At 44.6% G+C, this 16,427-nt stretch overlaps 1 protein-coding gene across 1 annotated transcript in view; it reads right to left on the bottom strand.

Annotated features, from left to right (window-relative positions):
* Positions 1-2,072: 2,072 nt before the first annotated feature.
* The window catches only part of LOC309814619 (uncharacterized protein), a 55,474-nt gene continuing 41,119 nt past the window's right edge, over positions 2,073-16,427 (bottom strand). Inside the window, exons 10-15 of the mRNA XM_082640612.1 lie at positions 12,030-12,207; positions 10,646-10,783; positions 8,577-8,694; positions 6,722-6,864; positions 4,675-4,827; positions 2,073-2,820 (exon numbers count right to left, since the gene is read on the bottom strand). Coding sequence (XP_082496738.1) covers positions 2,416-2,820; positions 4,675-4,827; positions 6,722-6,864; positions 8,577-8,694; positions 10,646-10,783; positions 12,030-12,207 — 1,135 coding nt within the window. The 3' untranslated portion in view covers positions 2,073-2,415. The remainder of the gene's footprint in view (positions 2,821-4,674; positions 4,828-6,721; positions 6,865-8,576; positions 8,695-10,645; positions 10,784-12,029; positions 12,208-16,427) is intronic.

Here is a 16,427-nt window from a genome sequence, read left to right as displayed (position 1 = left end):
GATCCAAATGCTTTTAAATAACCTGATCAATGTTATTTTAAATTAATTGTTTTCTCTAGTTGTGTTAGCCTCTAACTGGCAGGAGGAGGCCATGAATTAAGAGGTATCGCTGCTCAGTTAAGGCCAAAACAGGTTTGGTGGAACACAGACACGTGATCAGTCTTCCAAGCAACGTATTATAGTAACTGTCCCTAGTTCACCTCTCTGTTTCCTAGCTGCTTTGCCCTTGTTGTTTGTTCTAGGATGGACAGCTATGGAACAAAATTTGGCCAACCTAAGACTATGGTTTTGGGGTTGAGGGGTGGAGCTCTGCTTTAAGTGCTGTGGGGAAAGAAGGAAGCTGACACACTGAGAAACAATAAAACCAGAGATGAAGAAAGAGCCTAAGGCACTTGGGTCCATAGTTCTAGTTATTCCTCAAGCACTTTTCTTGATACTGGATAATAAATTGCTTTTTTCTAAGTTAGACAGACATGTGTTTCTGTCATTTGCCAATGGCCAGAATCAGTGTTGGATGCTGGATTCATTTTCTGTTGATGTTGTAACAAACTGTTATAAACTTAGTGACCTAAGACACCACAGATTCACCATCTCAAAGCTCTGCTAGTCAGAAGTCTAACGCAAGTCTCTGGGCTAAAACCAAGGTGCCTGCAGGGCTGCATCCCTCTCTCAGGGCTCCGTGGCAGAATCCATTTCCATGTCCTTTCCAGCTTCTCCATCCACATCCCTTGACCGGGCCCCTTTCCTCCATCCTCAAAAGCCAGCAACATTGAATCTCTCTGTGCTCTCCCTCCATGGTCACATCCCCCTCTAACCTCTAATTTCTATTTTCATTTGCTTTCTTTTATGAATGATATTGAGCATCTTGTCATGTGTTTACTGACCTTTTCTGTTTCCTCTTTTGTGAAGTAACCATTTCATGTCAATTTTTCTACTGGATTGTTTGCCATTTTCTTACAGATTCTTTCATGGCAACATTTAACCACTAAAGGATTTATCCTTTAGTGGTTAAATTTGTTAAACTATCATCTCCTGGTTTGTGCTTATATTTTTATAATTTGTATGGTGTATTTTAAGCTTAAAGTACCTGTATTTTAATGTAGTTGATTTTGTCCATTGTTTGCTTTAACTGTTATGCTTTTTATATATTGATTAAGAAATCCTTCTTTGCGAATTCCCTGGTGGTCCAGTGGTTAGGAATCCGTGCTTTCACTGACAAGGGTGTGGGTTCAATCCCTGGTCAGGGAACTAAGATCCCACGAGCCTTGCAGCATAGCCACACACACAAAAAAATCCTTCCTTTCCCTAAAGTCATACAACATTCTGCTATATTTTCTTGTAAAGCATATAAAATTTTCATTTCTCATTAAGTATTTACTATCTCAATAATTGTTTTCTTTTAAATAAGGAATTTTTCCCAGCACACTCTATTGGGCTGTCATTTTCCTATTGACCTCTAATACCAGTTCTTTTCTATTTCACATTTCATATATGAATAAGTATGCTTCTGGGCTCTTCTGTACTATTAATCTGTTTGTCTATCCCCGTGTAAACACCACACTGTGTTACCAGGACTTTATGACAAGCTTCAATATCTAGTAGAGCAGAGCTCTGCAACTTGATCTTTTTCTTTAGAAATGTTATAAATTTTGGCCTTTTGCTTATTCATATAAATTTTTAAATAAACTTGTCAAGTTCCATAGAAGCATTGCTAGAATTTGGACTAGAATTACATTACATCAATAGGACAAGTGGGGGAGAACTGACAATTTTTTAACTCAAGGTCTATTCGTGATATGAAATATGTCCATTTATTTTGGTCATCGTGAATGACTGTTGATAGCACTTTATAATTTTCAACATAACAGTCTTGCTTATCTTTTGTTAATTAACATTCCTAAGAACATTATATTTTTAGTGCAAAATTCATTACATTTTCTAACTGTTGCTTTTTAGATGCATAAAAATGCAACTGACTCTCGTCTCATCATGACATTGTGTACTGCTACACCAGGTGTTGCTCTAAGTTCTTTATCAACCTATTAAATCCTCTCAACAACTCTGTGAGGGGATCCTGTTATCATAATTACACTTTATTTTGGCATTCAAACCACCGCATCAGGGCTTCCCTGGTGGCGCAGTGGTTGGGAGTCCGCCTGCCGATGCAGGGGACACAGGTTCGTGCCCCGGTCTGGGAAGATCCCACGTGCCGCGGAGCGGCTGGGCCCGTGAGCCATGGCCGCTGAGCCTGCGCGTCCGGAGCCTGTGCTCCGCAACGGGAGAGGCCACAACAGTGAGAGGCCCGTGTACCGCAAAAACAAACAAACAAACAAAAAAAAACACCGCATCAATTTGGTCACAGGGAATTTGAAGTAAGGTAGGGTGGGCAGCGTGACGTACAATGACTGCAGCTCTTTATGGAGAAGAGAACTTGCCGCAGAACAAAATGCTGTTGGTTTCATGGTGTCTGATGAAGAAAAGGAAAGGGTGGTCTGCACAAAATCTTGGTTCAGTTCTGCTGCACTGGGAGTTCCTGACCACAGCAGTGGCCGCAGCTGCCTCTGTGCCCTCCTCATTGACCTCTACAAAGCACTTGTGCACGACCTTGGACATGGGCATGTTCTTCTTGGCTGACATTCCAGAAAAGTCGGCCTTGGCTTCCTCAAAAGCATCAGTCATTCCTAAACTTCGAAGAAAAGCCTCCAAGTCGTAACTCTCCTCCAGCTTTAATCTGGGAAGAAAAACTTGAACTTTATCCTTAGTCAGCTTTTCTGGATTTGTCCAGGCTCTGAACTTCTCATATGTAAGTGCCTTTTCCACCTGAAATAATGAAGAGTTAAATCTTAAAAGCTAGATGACAAGAGCCTGGTACCCACCCATCCCCCCACTCATTAACACCTCCACACACGCATGACCTGCAGCTAGATGGTGAGATCTGGTCCAAGACAATCTAAGGGGATATTTCCTCTTATAAACACACCAGGATTTCCCCTCAAATTCTTGCATTTTCCTTGTTTTATGGATACAAGAGAAGAACAGTTAGAAAACACCTGAGACAAAGATAGGGTTTTATTTTTAACTATCTGTACCAAATTCATTTCAAGCGTTTTCTTAGTTTAGAAAATTCTCATAACCAATTGATTGTATTCACGCGAAACACTTTACCATGAGTTTGAGAACTTGTTCGACAAAAGGGAGACAAAGCATGGCTCAGAACTCTGATGGATGAAAAATGGGGAAATCAGGGATCATATGAACGGGAAGGAAGGCGTGGATTCTGGGGAGGGGAAAGCAGCAGTGGGGAATTCCACAGGACGATTGCTTCTGGCATCCTTGCTTGCCCTCTGCCTGCCCTGGAGTTTCAAAACCTACAAGACCCAGAACTTATTCTATTTATCCACAGGGAAGAAATAAAGGAGGAAGAGGGGACTTCCACTTGCGTCCCCACTTCCCTTCACCACCTGGCGTCCAGGTGCGTGCTCCACTCCCGCGACAGCTGGGCTTGGATGTCAGCTCTATTCCTAGACTCTCCTAATTTTCTTCTCAAGTCGCCATGACAGAGCGCATCCTTGACTTATGCCAGGACCTTCCTGATTCCATGGAGAAGCCAGGGAGATCAGGCAGGCCCTAGCCTCACAGCGATGTGCTGGTGTGCAGGTGGTGGGCTGGAGCTGGCTTGTATCTCCGGTGAGAGTCAATTGTTAAACCCTCGGGAGCCTAAATTCAGCCATGGTGGGGGGATTCACACCACAGGAATCACTAAATATTATAATGCTTCCCCTACACCCCAGAGAGCCAGATCACCAGCATACTATCACTCTCGTGCCTCCCACCCTACAAAGTTACTTTCCCCCATCCTGAACCCCCACTTTCTGTCACGGGAGGATGTCATCCTCCTGTCTAAGATAAATTCCTCACCTGTACTTTAGGCGCTTGGTCCTCAAGTTGGTCTATGACCAATGGCGTCTGCATCACTTGGAATCTTGTTAGAAATGCAAAATCTCAGGCCATAACTCCCCCCAAATCAAAGTCTGCATTTTAACAAGATCCCATTAGGTTAATATGCACATTCATGCTTGCGGAATACTGCCCAGATCCATTCTTATCCTTTTCCTGTCCTTTTGTTCAGTAATTATTGGGCTCTCAACTAGCCCCTCCCTTCAAAATAAATAATAATGTTCTTATATTTTTGGAAGTCTCTCTTCTAAGCTTCATCAACATTTGTCAATACCAGCAGTTCCACTCCTAGTTGTACCCTCAACAGGAAATGCATACACATGTTCACCAAAAGACATGCAGTGGTGTTCATTTAGCACTCCTTAAAATAATCCTAAACTGGAGATTCCTCAAATGCTATCTGGTGGATGGACTTTTAAAAATGAGCCCAGGGCCTCCCTGGTGGCGCAGTGGTTGAGAGTCCGCCTGCCGATGCAGGGGATACGGGTTCGTGCCCCGGTCTGGGAGGATCCCATATGCCGCGGAGCGGCTGGGCCCGTGAGCCACGGCCGCTGGGCCTGCGCATCCGGAGCCTGTGCTCCGCAACGGGAGAGGCCACAACAGTGAGAGGCCCGCATACCGCAAAAAGAATAGAAAAAAAATAAAAAATAAAAAAAAATAATAAAAATGAGCCCAGCCGGGATCCATGGACACTCAGACTCATTGCCAAGGGCTTACCACAGCGAGATCCGTGTTGTCATCAGGCAGTAAAATGAGCATGCTCAGCACCTCCTCCACGTAGGGCAGCTCTAGGACCTGGGCGTGCACCTCCTCCACATACCCCATTTTAAAGTTAGCTTGCTTAAACATCATCTGCACTGTCTTCTTCTCCTAATAAGAATACAACATTAAAATCAAATTACTGAAAAATGAGCACAGTGCAGTAAACAAAAGATATGTCTGATTCGCAGAATCCCTAGGTACATATAATTATTATTTCTGTGCACTTACGCTGATTGATGTAAAGTCTTCATTATTACATATTAGTGTTGAGTATAACATTCTGTTGCCCCAGCAGATCAAGTATTTTGAGGCGGGAGAGAATAAATTGATGAATATAGAGAGACGCAAAACTATATTATTCTCAGAAGAAATGGTGGTTTTTTTCTCTTTTGAGAAGATGGGTAGAGAAGCACTCCCAGGGACCTTTTAATTAAAAACTTATTTCTCCAAGTTAAGAGGAAATTTAACTAGTATTCAGGTCTTCAGGCTGAAAGATCTGGTTAGAAAAGGTATATAGGCCAGAGGGAGTTATACTTTTTTTTTCCCAATAAATTTATTGATTTATTTTTGTCTGCGTTGGGTCTTCACTGCTGCGCGCAGGCTTTCTCTGGTTGTGGCGAGCAGGAGCTACTACTCTTTGTTGTGGTGCGCAGGCTTCTCATTGCGGTGGCTTCTCTTGTTGCGGAGCACGGGCTCTGGGCACGCGGGCTCAGTAGTTGTGGCGCACGGGCTTAGTTGCTCTGCGGCATGTGGGATCTTCCCGGACCAAGGCTCGAACCCATGTCCCCTGCATCGGCAGGCAGCTTCTTAACCACTGCACCACCAGGGAAGTCCCAGGAGTTATACTTGTATTCTGAAAACTTGCTCAATTATATAGTTGGCTTTATGGCCTTGCTTTTCTTGAAGGGGGAACCTTGATAAGATGTCTAGGGTCCACCATTTTTAAAGCTTGCATCAAATATATTCTAGATTTATAAATTTTTGTGCAATACGCTGTTACCAAGCAGATGGAAGTCAAATTCCAAGCTAACAGTTACTGACCCCGGCCGTTACCATATTCAAAAGTGAATGGAGAGGGCTTCCCTGGTGGCGCAGTGGTTGCGAGTCCGCCTGCCGATGCGGGGGACACGGGTTCGTGCCCCGGTCCGGGAAGATCCCACATGCCGCGGAGCGGCTGGGCCCGTGAGCCATGGCCGCTGAGCCTGCGCGTCCGGAGCCTGTGCTCTGCAACGGGAGAGGCCACAACAGTGAGAGGCCCACGTAACGAAAAAAAAAAAAAGTGAATGGAGAAAAGTGTTTTTAAAGTTAGGCATGTAATTCTAGAAATCAAATATACAACATGATGCTATAGTTAATACTACTGTATCAAATACTGGAAATTTGCTAAGAGGGTAGATTTCAGGTGCTGTCATCACAGGAAATATATGGTAACTATGTGAGGGAAAGATATTTTAAGTAGCTTGACTGTGGTAATTATTTCACTATGTATATGTATATCAAATCCTCACCTTGTACACCTTAAATATGTATAATTTTTATTTTTTAAGAAGATCCAAGAATAAATAAAAACAACGCTGGCCTGAACATTTGCTAACACTTTTTTTCTTGTATTAGGAATTGTACAGCCATGAATTCTAAGGCAGTAGATAGTCACAGTTGTCATTGACTGTTGCAAGAAAGTGTCTAGATACAACAGTGATACTAAAATACAAACATAATTCCAAGCCTTAGAAGACAGTTTCTTTCAATCCAAATAACATGACCAGAGAGAGAAGACTGATGTGACCAAGGATCCAAAAACAAAATGATCAATGTAACAATTATTTTAGTTTTTCTCTTTCCCATTCCAATAAGAGATATATAGGGGGCATGAAATTCCTTCAGAAATAATAAATTAAGAATCAAGACAGTGTGAAATAAATTATTTTTTTCCATTCACTCACAACCTTTCCCAGAGTATTGCTTTAGAAAGTAGCTGTATATCTGCAAACTGTGTCCCTACCTTGTTGGTTTTAAAGGTCATTCCCCTTGTGTGCTTCCTGTCAAACTGCTCATTCCACTTCCCTTTGAAATAGGTTGCATTCACGAGGACCAGCTTAGTCAGAGGACCGATTGCCCCAGCCCCCAGTATCTCTGAAATCTTTCCTGTAAAGAGTATGAGAGAAAGTTATTGCTGTGGGGGGAGAATAAACATTCTTTTACAAAAGTTCTCTTGACATTGAAAGCCAAGGCTTGGTGGAGAAAAGGCTGGATCCTGTTGTTCTGGCTGCCTGGGGAATCAGGGTGATGGTGTTTCATTCTGTGCACACATACAGCGTAGTGTTTGTCCTTAAACAACAATCTTGAGGCAGGCAGGTCAATGATCATTTTGCCCTCAATTTATAGATGTAGAAATTCAGGTTCAGAGTATTTGCCTGACTTTTTGCCAAGGTCACATAGGCGACAAAGTGGTTGAGCTGAGAAAGTAACCCAAGAGTCTCAATTCCAACTGTAAGCTTCTCGACCTTGGCACCATAATTTCTCAGTCACGCCACTACTGGCATTTTAGGCCACATAATTCTTTGTTTTGGGGATGGTCCTATGCGTTTAGGATGTTTAGGCAGTATCATTTCCCCCAACTATGACAACTGAAAATGTCTTCAGTTATGGCCGGATATCCCCTGGAGGTTGATTCTGATTAAGAATCATTGCTCTGTGCCCACCTTCAAGTCTCATTTAGGTGAGACAAGGCTTCCAAAGGATGGGGATACAGATCTGTAAATGGGAGAAGGCAGCTTCCTGGAGGGAGGGAATGGGACAAAAGAATTAGGGGGATGCAATAAAGGGGCCCAAATTGAGTTGTCCAATGACAGCGGAGATAAGGTGATGCCCAGCCTCACCTCCAGCTCTGCTATTCTGGGAAAACTTGGGTGGTCAACCTGGTGGAAGGAAGGGTGTGAGTAGCTGTGGAGGGGGAAGTGGGTGGTGGAGGGAGGGTGAGGTGTGGAGAAGCTTCTGGCTTCCCTAGGTGACTCAGTGCTGCTAGATCAACTGGAGAGCCAGAGACCACTGCACACGTGACGTATGAAAATGTCAACGTGAAAGGCTCTTCCCTTCCGCTGGTCGTTGGCTGCCTGTGTAATCACGGGTATTGTGGCTGCCTGACGCGCAGTGGATGCGCCATAAGATGGAACGGATGGAATAATGAGTGCCAGGTGGGCACATGAACAAACAAGTGACGTAACCTCCCCTCCTGCTGATGTCTTTAAATTACGTGCTGAGTACTTAGATTTCTGAAAAGCATGTCCTTTTCCTCTGCACTCAATTGAGAACTGGCAGAAATGTTTCTGGTGAGACAGAATGTGTCTGGACAGGGCACCTTGGATGCTCCACATCAGCTGCACTTCCAGAATCTGGAGCAAATTCAGAAAAGCAAACGTAGCCACAGCCAAGTTCAGAGGGCAGTGGATGAAACCAGAGCGGCTCACATCACCACCGGGAGGTGACATGAAACGTTGTCCCACCTCAGCTATAATGTAAATGGAATGCCTTCCTGCCCTTAGAGCAGGGCAGTGTCCTCCAGGTAGAAGTTAAATGGGGCACCAAAGAGGAAGCATTTTTCGGGGATGTTCCATTACCTTCCAGAGGGGAGGGCATCTGAGAGACTAACATTAGGTTTAAGCATTATTCAGAAATCATCACTTCGTAAGCCCAAGAAAAATATCAGAATTGCATCAATGGCCTGAAAGCCCAGCAAACACACATAAACAGTCCACTGGTTACAGGGTCACACTGGCCACCCGTGGAGGTCACATCCCAGGCAATCTCATCTCTGTGACCCTCATAACACCACATCTCCTGAAAGGAAAATCTCTCACCTTCAGTCTTCTCCGTCACCCAGTCATTTATGTGCTTCCTGCATTCTTCAGTGTCTTTAGAAAAGGACAGTTCCTCCAGGCCTGCCTGATAGAACTTCTGGCAGGATTCCTTAAAGGCCTACAAAGGCAAAACACCAAGTTTGGCCACACTCTACTTGTCCAAAGTTTCCTAAAAGTGTGAAAACGTTTCTTTCTTAACGTGTTTCTGGCACAAATGCTTGCTCAGGGCACCCCGTACTTTAAGGCTCATTTATGCAACTAATCAAAATGTATAGACTGCTGGCTTTGGGCCTGGCACTGGACACCAGGGTGAAGACATGACCTTGGACCTGAGGTGGCTCACGGTCTGCTGAGGGAGAAACATACACACACGATAGTTACAATACGTTTCTGTTTTGTGTGTGTGTGGTACACGGGCCTCTCACTGCTGCAGCCTCTCCCGATGTGGAGCACAGGCTCCAGACGCGCAGGCTCAGCGGCCGTGGCTCACGGGCCCAGCCGCTCTGCCGCATGTGGGATCTTCCCGGACTGGGGCACGAACCCGTGTCCCCTGCATCGGCAGGCGGACTGTCAACCACTGCGCCACCAGGGAAGCCCCTACAATATGTTTTGAGAATATAGACGGTGGCAGCCATGCACAAAACAGCCCGTGAACGTTCCTGTCAAACGCTTAAACTCCATATTGACTTTCTGTTTGATTTTGTCTCCCCTACTAGGTGGTCTAACCCTGTTTTACTCATTTTTGTATCATCAGCACCAACCACAGTGTCTGAAACATCCTTAGGGAATGATTGGGAGGCTCCATAGTAGAACTAGATTATCAACAAATGTTACAGGTCCTCCAGGAGCGGAATCATTGTGTGTGTGTGTATGTGTGTGTGTGTGTGTGTGTGTGTGTGTGGCCATGGTATATAAGTTGGGACTAAATCAAGAAGGTTCTTATATGCAATACATTAAAACCCAAGGATAACTCACCTCATGAAAACTTGTTTTCTGATATAATGTGCCTGGCAATGGGCTCCCATCCTCCGCCCATCTCCTGTTCTCAAACATTTTAGCTTCTACAGAAGAAAGAAGATGTAGAGAGAAGAAGGACCCAAGCAACCAAGAAAAGTGGAGAATGGTTCCCTGTGTCCCCAGTATTCCCCAATTACAGTATTCAAAGGTCAGTGTGATATTCAAAAATGAATATCAATTCACCAGGAGATGCCTGGAATCACTAGTGCTTATCCTAGAAAACCTAACTAGCTGAGGGATCCAGAATCATGTCCAATAATATTTAAGCCCAGAGCAGGCAACCTCCACGGGGTAGCACCCAACAGCAGCTAGAACACGATTATATCTGAGTCTAACAAAATAATCCTTGGAACTGCTGGCCAATAAGATGGCTGGACTTGCCCTGATCATTTCATTAATCTTAAGATAGCATCACTCTGCATATTATGTGGCATAATTTTTTGGACTTCACTTATTGAATAATGGCAGGCTTCTACTGGACTAGGGAACTCTGGAATTATATGTTGCAGTAAACAGGAACTACCCAGATTCAAAACCTTCTTTTTTATGAACAGATTTTAATGTCAAAAAGATTATTCTGTCAGTAGTGTGAAAAGACTAGGCTGAATTTGGAGAGATCCATGAGGAAACAATTAAAATAATAGTGTAGAAGATGTGAGAGTCTGGACCCAGGCAATGGCAGTGGTGATTCAGGAGATGGGACAAATTTAAGAGACTTTGCGAGGCCAGCTCCACAGAAACAGCCCAACGATCAGAGATGAGACCAGGGGATGGCGAGGGTGATGTGGTCACTGAGAAGGGGATCAAGGGGGAGAGGCAGGTCTGGGTGCAGGAAGATGGACAAATTGAAATGGACATCTGGGAAGATGTATCAGAGACAATACTTTTTCAAAGGACACAATTCAGAAGCAATCATAAAATTCCAAATTACAATTACAAAATATAATTCTAAGCACATTTTTAAGGCAGCAGAGCTACACTTTATCTCTGCTCTTCTGTAGTTTCTGTTTTCTTTTCGATTTCTTTTGCATCAGTGTGCGAGCGCTACTTACTGGCAGGAAATCACATGTCTTTTCCCCAAAGAGTCTGTTGGCAGTTTTGAGCAAGTACTGAGGGCCAGATTTGTTCAATTCCATGAGAAGTGACTGGAATCCTTGGTGAATCTCTCCACCTCTGTTCAAACAAAGTGCCTGGTAAGAGAAGACGAGAACAGCAACTTTTGACATGCCATTTCTCCCCCAAAGAGCTACTTCCAAACAAATTTCTACACTGAAAATCACCGAGAATCCTACTTTAAAATGAGTCTTGTTTAACCGTCTAGCACGGGGTTCCTCAACCTGGCAATATAGACTTTGGGGGCCACATACTTTGTTGGGAGGCTATCCTGCACATCCTGGGATATTTAGCTGCATTTCTGGCCTCTGCTCACTAGATGTCAGTAGCACCTCTTGGTTATGACCACCAACTCTGTCCAGACTTTGTCAACTGTTCCAGGGAGGAAAAATCGCCCCCAGGTGGAAAGCCCTGCTCTAGCAGATTGATCTATGCCAGGAAGACAGCACGTGATAACTCAGGAGGGAGACAGAACAGAACAAACAGGTAGCGGGAATGACCCACAGAAGACAAGATGAGCAGAAATGTTTCATTAGCAATTCCACAGAAGTCCTCCAGACCAGACTGTGACTTAAATGTCAGGTCAGAGTGAAAATCAAGGCTGTTCCCTTATCTCCCAACAACCCCAGTCCAAAGCTTCATTCCTCCAGGAGCTGGAAGAAAGAGCCACCAGGGATTCAACTGTGGCCGTGGACACACTTCTGGGGGTGTCTGCGCACCCCGCTATTAGTGGGAACATGATGTGTATATGACAGTTTTCTGGGATACATTCACCAGACAGTCCAAGAAACTAAGACATAAATAGGGGAAGGTCTACTTTCCTAAAGTAATATCCACTACTTCATTGGTAGCTAAGGGCACGTATAACCCATTTCAGATCAATCAGATAATATATTCCCTCTAAAAAACTGCAGAAGATGTAAGTCCTCATTTGTGTTGCATTCGTCTTCCACTTATGCATAATTGTACACTAGAAACAACCGATTTAACAAAAAGGTTCACTTACACAGTTGCATTTCAATTTGAGATACAATGTGAGCAAAAGTTTAAAATAGAACAAAGGTGAAATTCTTGGCCTTTTTGTGGAACAGAGTTTTAGTTCACCTTTCTTATCAAAGATGCAGAAAATAATGTAGTGACTTGATTTCTCCCATGAAAACGAGCAGGAGATGCTGTCTTACACGATTCATCTTTCTACCCATGTCTGCTTTCTCTCCATCACCACGGTGCCCCTCCCACCTCCCAGCCTCACTGGCCAGACCAGCTCTATGAAAGCACACAGGAAGCCCGCCCTTGGTCTTCCTTTGTGGTGGGCACGCATACCTGGGACATCTGCGCCGCAGTGTTTCCTTGGGCCCCCATTAAGACCATGGTCAGGGCAGAGGAGAGGCTCAGGGGAGAGAAGAACACGTTTCGCAAGTTGTCCTTTTCACCCAGCAGCTTTAATAAGTTGATGGCAAAAGTGCCATTTGCTTCACAGAGATCATCCATCAGTGAAGGTCTGCACCCAAAGCACAACACAGAAGCACATGAGCCACGCCCTCCACTAGCCACTGCTCACTAGTCACTAGTCACACCTCCACCCCAGTCTGTGGACACTGGGTATGGTCAGCAGAGTAACTGCCTCCCCAAACATCCACGTTGAATCTCCAAAACCCGTGATGATGTTATCTTACAGGGCAATAAAGACTTGGTGGATGTGACTGAAGTAAGGATCTTGAGATGGAGTCACCTGGATCATCAGGTGGGTTCAGTGTAATCACAGGCTTCTTATAAGAGGAAGGCAGGAGGCTCAGAGCCAGAGAAGGAGAAGTGAGGATGGAAGCAAAGGGCAGGATGGTGTGGAGCCACAGAACACAGGCAGCCTCTAGGAGCTGCAAAAGGTGAGGAAATGGACTCTGCCCTAGAGCCTCCAGACTTAAAATGTAGCTCTGCCAGCATCTTATGGACTTCGGACCTCCAGAACTGTAAGATAAATCCCCCTATTACTGATAGTTCTTCAGTGTGCTGTCTCTGGCATAATTTATAAGCAATGTTCTATGAATTATAATATACTATAAATAAAAATGACATTTCTGTCACGATGTCACATGAAGACAGCTGGGTGGATTTCAGCAGATTTTGGAGGGTTTTTCTGGGATGGTCTGCCCTAAAATGTGGGCTCCTGGGAAGACACAAAATTTACTTTAAATCAGAAGGACTCGAAAACAATACACCATTTTCCGCCGGAGTTGTTGAAACTGGGCTGGGAGCTGTGAAGGGAGCCCCTGGGCACGGAGGTAGAACGTGAAGCCCAAAATCTCAAGTCATCAGATGCACACTTGGAATCAGGCGCTAATTTTGGATCCAGCCTTAACTTTCCCCCCAGCTTGACTAAACTTTAGACAAGCTTCTTCCTGCTTCTGGTGCCTGACCTCTCTTTCCTTAGAGCACTTACTTTAGGCAGTTTGTCTTCATAAGTTCTTTCTCTGCTCCTTTGAGAGGTAAACATTTTGAAAAGCCTCCTTCCTATTTTACAGCCCAAGACAATCCTTCTCAAGTCCCTAGAAGCCATCCCTTTAAAATGTAATTGTCAAGGAAGATAGTGTCCGTGGGATGGTGGGAGCAAAATCGCAGCAAGGGGGCTTCCCTGGTGGCGCAGTGGTTGAGAGTCCGCCTGCCGATGCGGGGGACACGGGTTCGTGCCCTGGTCCGGGAAGATCCCACATGCCGCGGAGCGGCTGGGCCCGTGTGCCATGGCCGCTGAGCCTGCGCGTCCGGAGCCTGTGCTCCGCAACGGGAGGGGCCACAACAGTGAGAGGCCCACGTACTGCAAAAAAAAAAAAAAAAAAAAAAAATCGCATCAGGCACCTTGCTGCAAGTTGTGAAAAGCTTTTGCAGCATATTAATTTTTATAATTTTTTTTTTTTATGGTACACGGGCCTCCCACTGTTGTGGCCCCTCCCGTTGCGGAGCACAGGCTCCGGACGCGCAGGCTCAGCGGCCATGGCTCACGGGCCCAGCCGCTCCGCGGTATGTGGGATCCTCCCAGACCGGGGCACGAACCTGTATCCGCTGCATCGGCAGGCAGACTCTCAGCCACTGCGCCACCAGGGAAGCCCTTCTATAATTTTAGAAAAATTTTATAAGTGCTGCATTTATTTCTATTAAACCTTCTAGAAACCTGGGCTGCTAGTCAGTAAATTATTAAAGTTCATCAGCTCATCTTGGTTTCCCTGAATCTCTTTGCTGTTACAGTTGAAGACATTTTGGAAAATAAAAGGACAAATCATCACCCATAATCCCATGACGCTATAAGTTATTTTTTCTATTATGCTATCTTTTTTTCAATTGGTATGTATATTTTTAACTCAAAAATTCTAAAGCTACACAAGAAAAATATGTTCCAATTTGGAAAATTAGCAAACAAGAAAAGTACTGAAAACTCCACCTAGAGATAAGCATCATCATGCATGTGCTCATTTTTATAAACAGATGGGCCATTCTCTGGTCCTTCTTTCAGTCCCCCAGTGGACTAGAAGGGCCTCCTGCGGCAGTCTTGAACGTATATTTCATTTAGACTTGGAGGGGGTGGGTCTTCTGGGCCTCAAGGGCAGGAGGGGAAAATGGGTGGGGAACACAACTGTTTTAACCAGAGCCTCTTCACTGTTGAATGGTTCCTTTGAAGATTCCTTCTAAGATATTTTTTTCAAGAGTAGATGTCTCTGGTTTAAAAGAAAAAAAAGGGTTGTGGGAAGAAAAAAAAAAAGAAACGGTGTGAAGTTCACACTCTAAATATAAAACAACAGCCCAAACTAGTGCACATTCTTTAAAGTTTGAAAAAAATGTATTAAAACGTCAACCAAGAAAATACAACAATGGTACAGTTTGACAACAGTGCTCTGTACGTAATAGGTCATTTAATAGAGGACACAGAGTTAAGGTCCTCACTGCCCTCACTTCAGTAAGTCCCTCCAGAGCCGTCAGCTGCAGGGCTTGAACCCGAGGGCTGCAAGGGTCAGAAGGCTGATGTGTCTGCAGTGGGCAAGTCCCACCGCAGAGCAAGGCTCAGCCTGCCTCCAGGCCACTTCTCACCCCACATTTCCTCACCTTATACTTGAGGATGTTTCGGAAAATAAAAACCCAGAAGCCAGGAGCGATAGTCAAACTTGATAGCACTGCGCCTACCAGAAGGTGGCACCAAAGAGACTCAAAGAAGGAAAGAATTAGGTAAACTGGAGACGAAAGACAGGAATAAATGTGGATTTGATCTTACATGAGCGTAAGAGTTTTGACCTGTGGACTGAAATCAAAAATGTACAACGTGCGCTTAAGTTGTGAGCTAAGTTTTATTCGGGGGTCTTACTGAGGACTGTAGGCTGGGAGACAGCCTCTCAGAGAGCTCCGAGGAGGTAGGGGGAGAGGCGTGATTTTAGGGAATGCACGCAGTCAGACATACGTATCAGTAAAGGGTTCCTGCTAGTCACGAGGACCAGATATCTCAGTTAGTGATTTTAGTGCTTTCCGACGTAGGGGAAGATGCAAGAATCTGGGTTCATTAAAATTTTCTCCTGCGTTACCTCTCTCTAAGGAGGCTGTTTTCCCCAAAGCACAGAGTGCCTCATCCTGTTTTTCATCCTGAATTCCTTTCAGCGTGCACTGTAGGTCAGCGACTGCAATGGCTAATGACTTGATCCTTGTAGAACTGGATGGCGGGCAACATTCTTTGTTTTACAGGAACCAGGGTGAAGCAGACATAAGCTTGGGCTGAGTGTGAGTGTGTGTGTGTGTGTGTGTGTGTGTGTGGTGTGTGTGTAGTTGTCCAATCTGAAAAGGCAAAGGAATGAACTGGAATATCACATCAATTTCCTCTTTACATTGTAACTGCTCTTAATATAAATGTCTATTTCTGGTTTCTTCCATATGGCCTCTTTCTTCATCTCATTTCCTCACCTCCATTCCTTTTCCACATCCAGGTGCTGGGCAGCAGCAGAGTACTTCCTGTCAGCATCTTGCCCCCAGCACTGACACACCTTCGCACACGCACACCAGTGCACCTCTCAGATGCGCCCCAGCTTGCACCAGTGAAAATATTTTATTTCCAGCCAGTAAAATGGATTGGCATTAAACTCATTTTCCTTTTACAGGTAAACAAACAAGGTCAGAACAATTAAATACTGTCCTCAGGTCTCAGAAAAAACTGACAGATTCAGCCACAAAAGCAAGCCTTCTGCTTCCAAGTAGTTGTCCCTCGGTATCCATGGGGGTTTGGTTTCAGGACCCCCGTGGATACCAAAATCCAAGGATGCTCAAGTCCCTTATATAAAATGGTATAGTATTTGCTCATAACCTACACACATCCTCTTGTATGCTTTAAATCAGCTCTAGATTACTTATAATCCCTAATACAATGTAAATGCTACGTAAATAGTTGCCAGAGGGCGCAAATTCAAGTTTTGCTTTTTGGAACTTTCTATAATTTTTTTCAAATACTTTCCATCTGCTTTTGGTTGAATTTGCAAGTGCAGAACCAGTGATAGAGGGGAGGGCCGACTGTACTCAGCATCATTCTCTCCTGGGGTCCTTGAATGCCTGTCATCTCCCCGCTCCACTCCCCAGCCCATACTCACATCCCAAAGTGAACCTGTTCAAAGAGCATTTATGTCCAACTGTCCTTATATGATTTTGAAGAAAAAAAAAAGCCATAATTCCTGACTGGGAGCTCCACCCTTGGAGAGATAC

Source organism: Mesoplodon mirus (assembly GCF_964341445.2).
Source record: "Mesoplodon mirus genome assembly, chromosome: 13".
In the NCBI taxonomy this organism is placed as follows: domain Eukaryota; kingdom Metazoa; phylum Chordata; class Mammalia; order Artiodactyla; family Ziphiidae; genus Mesoplodon; species Mesoplodon mirus.
This window is presented reverse-complemented; position numbering and strand designations above follow the sequence as displayed.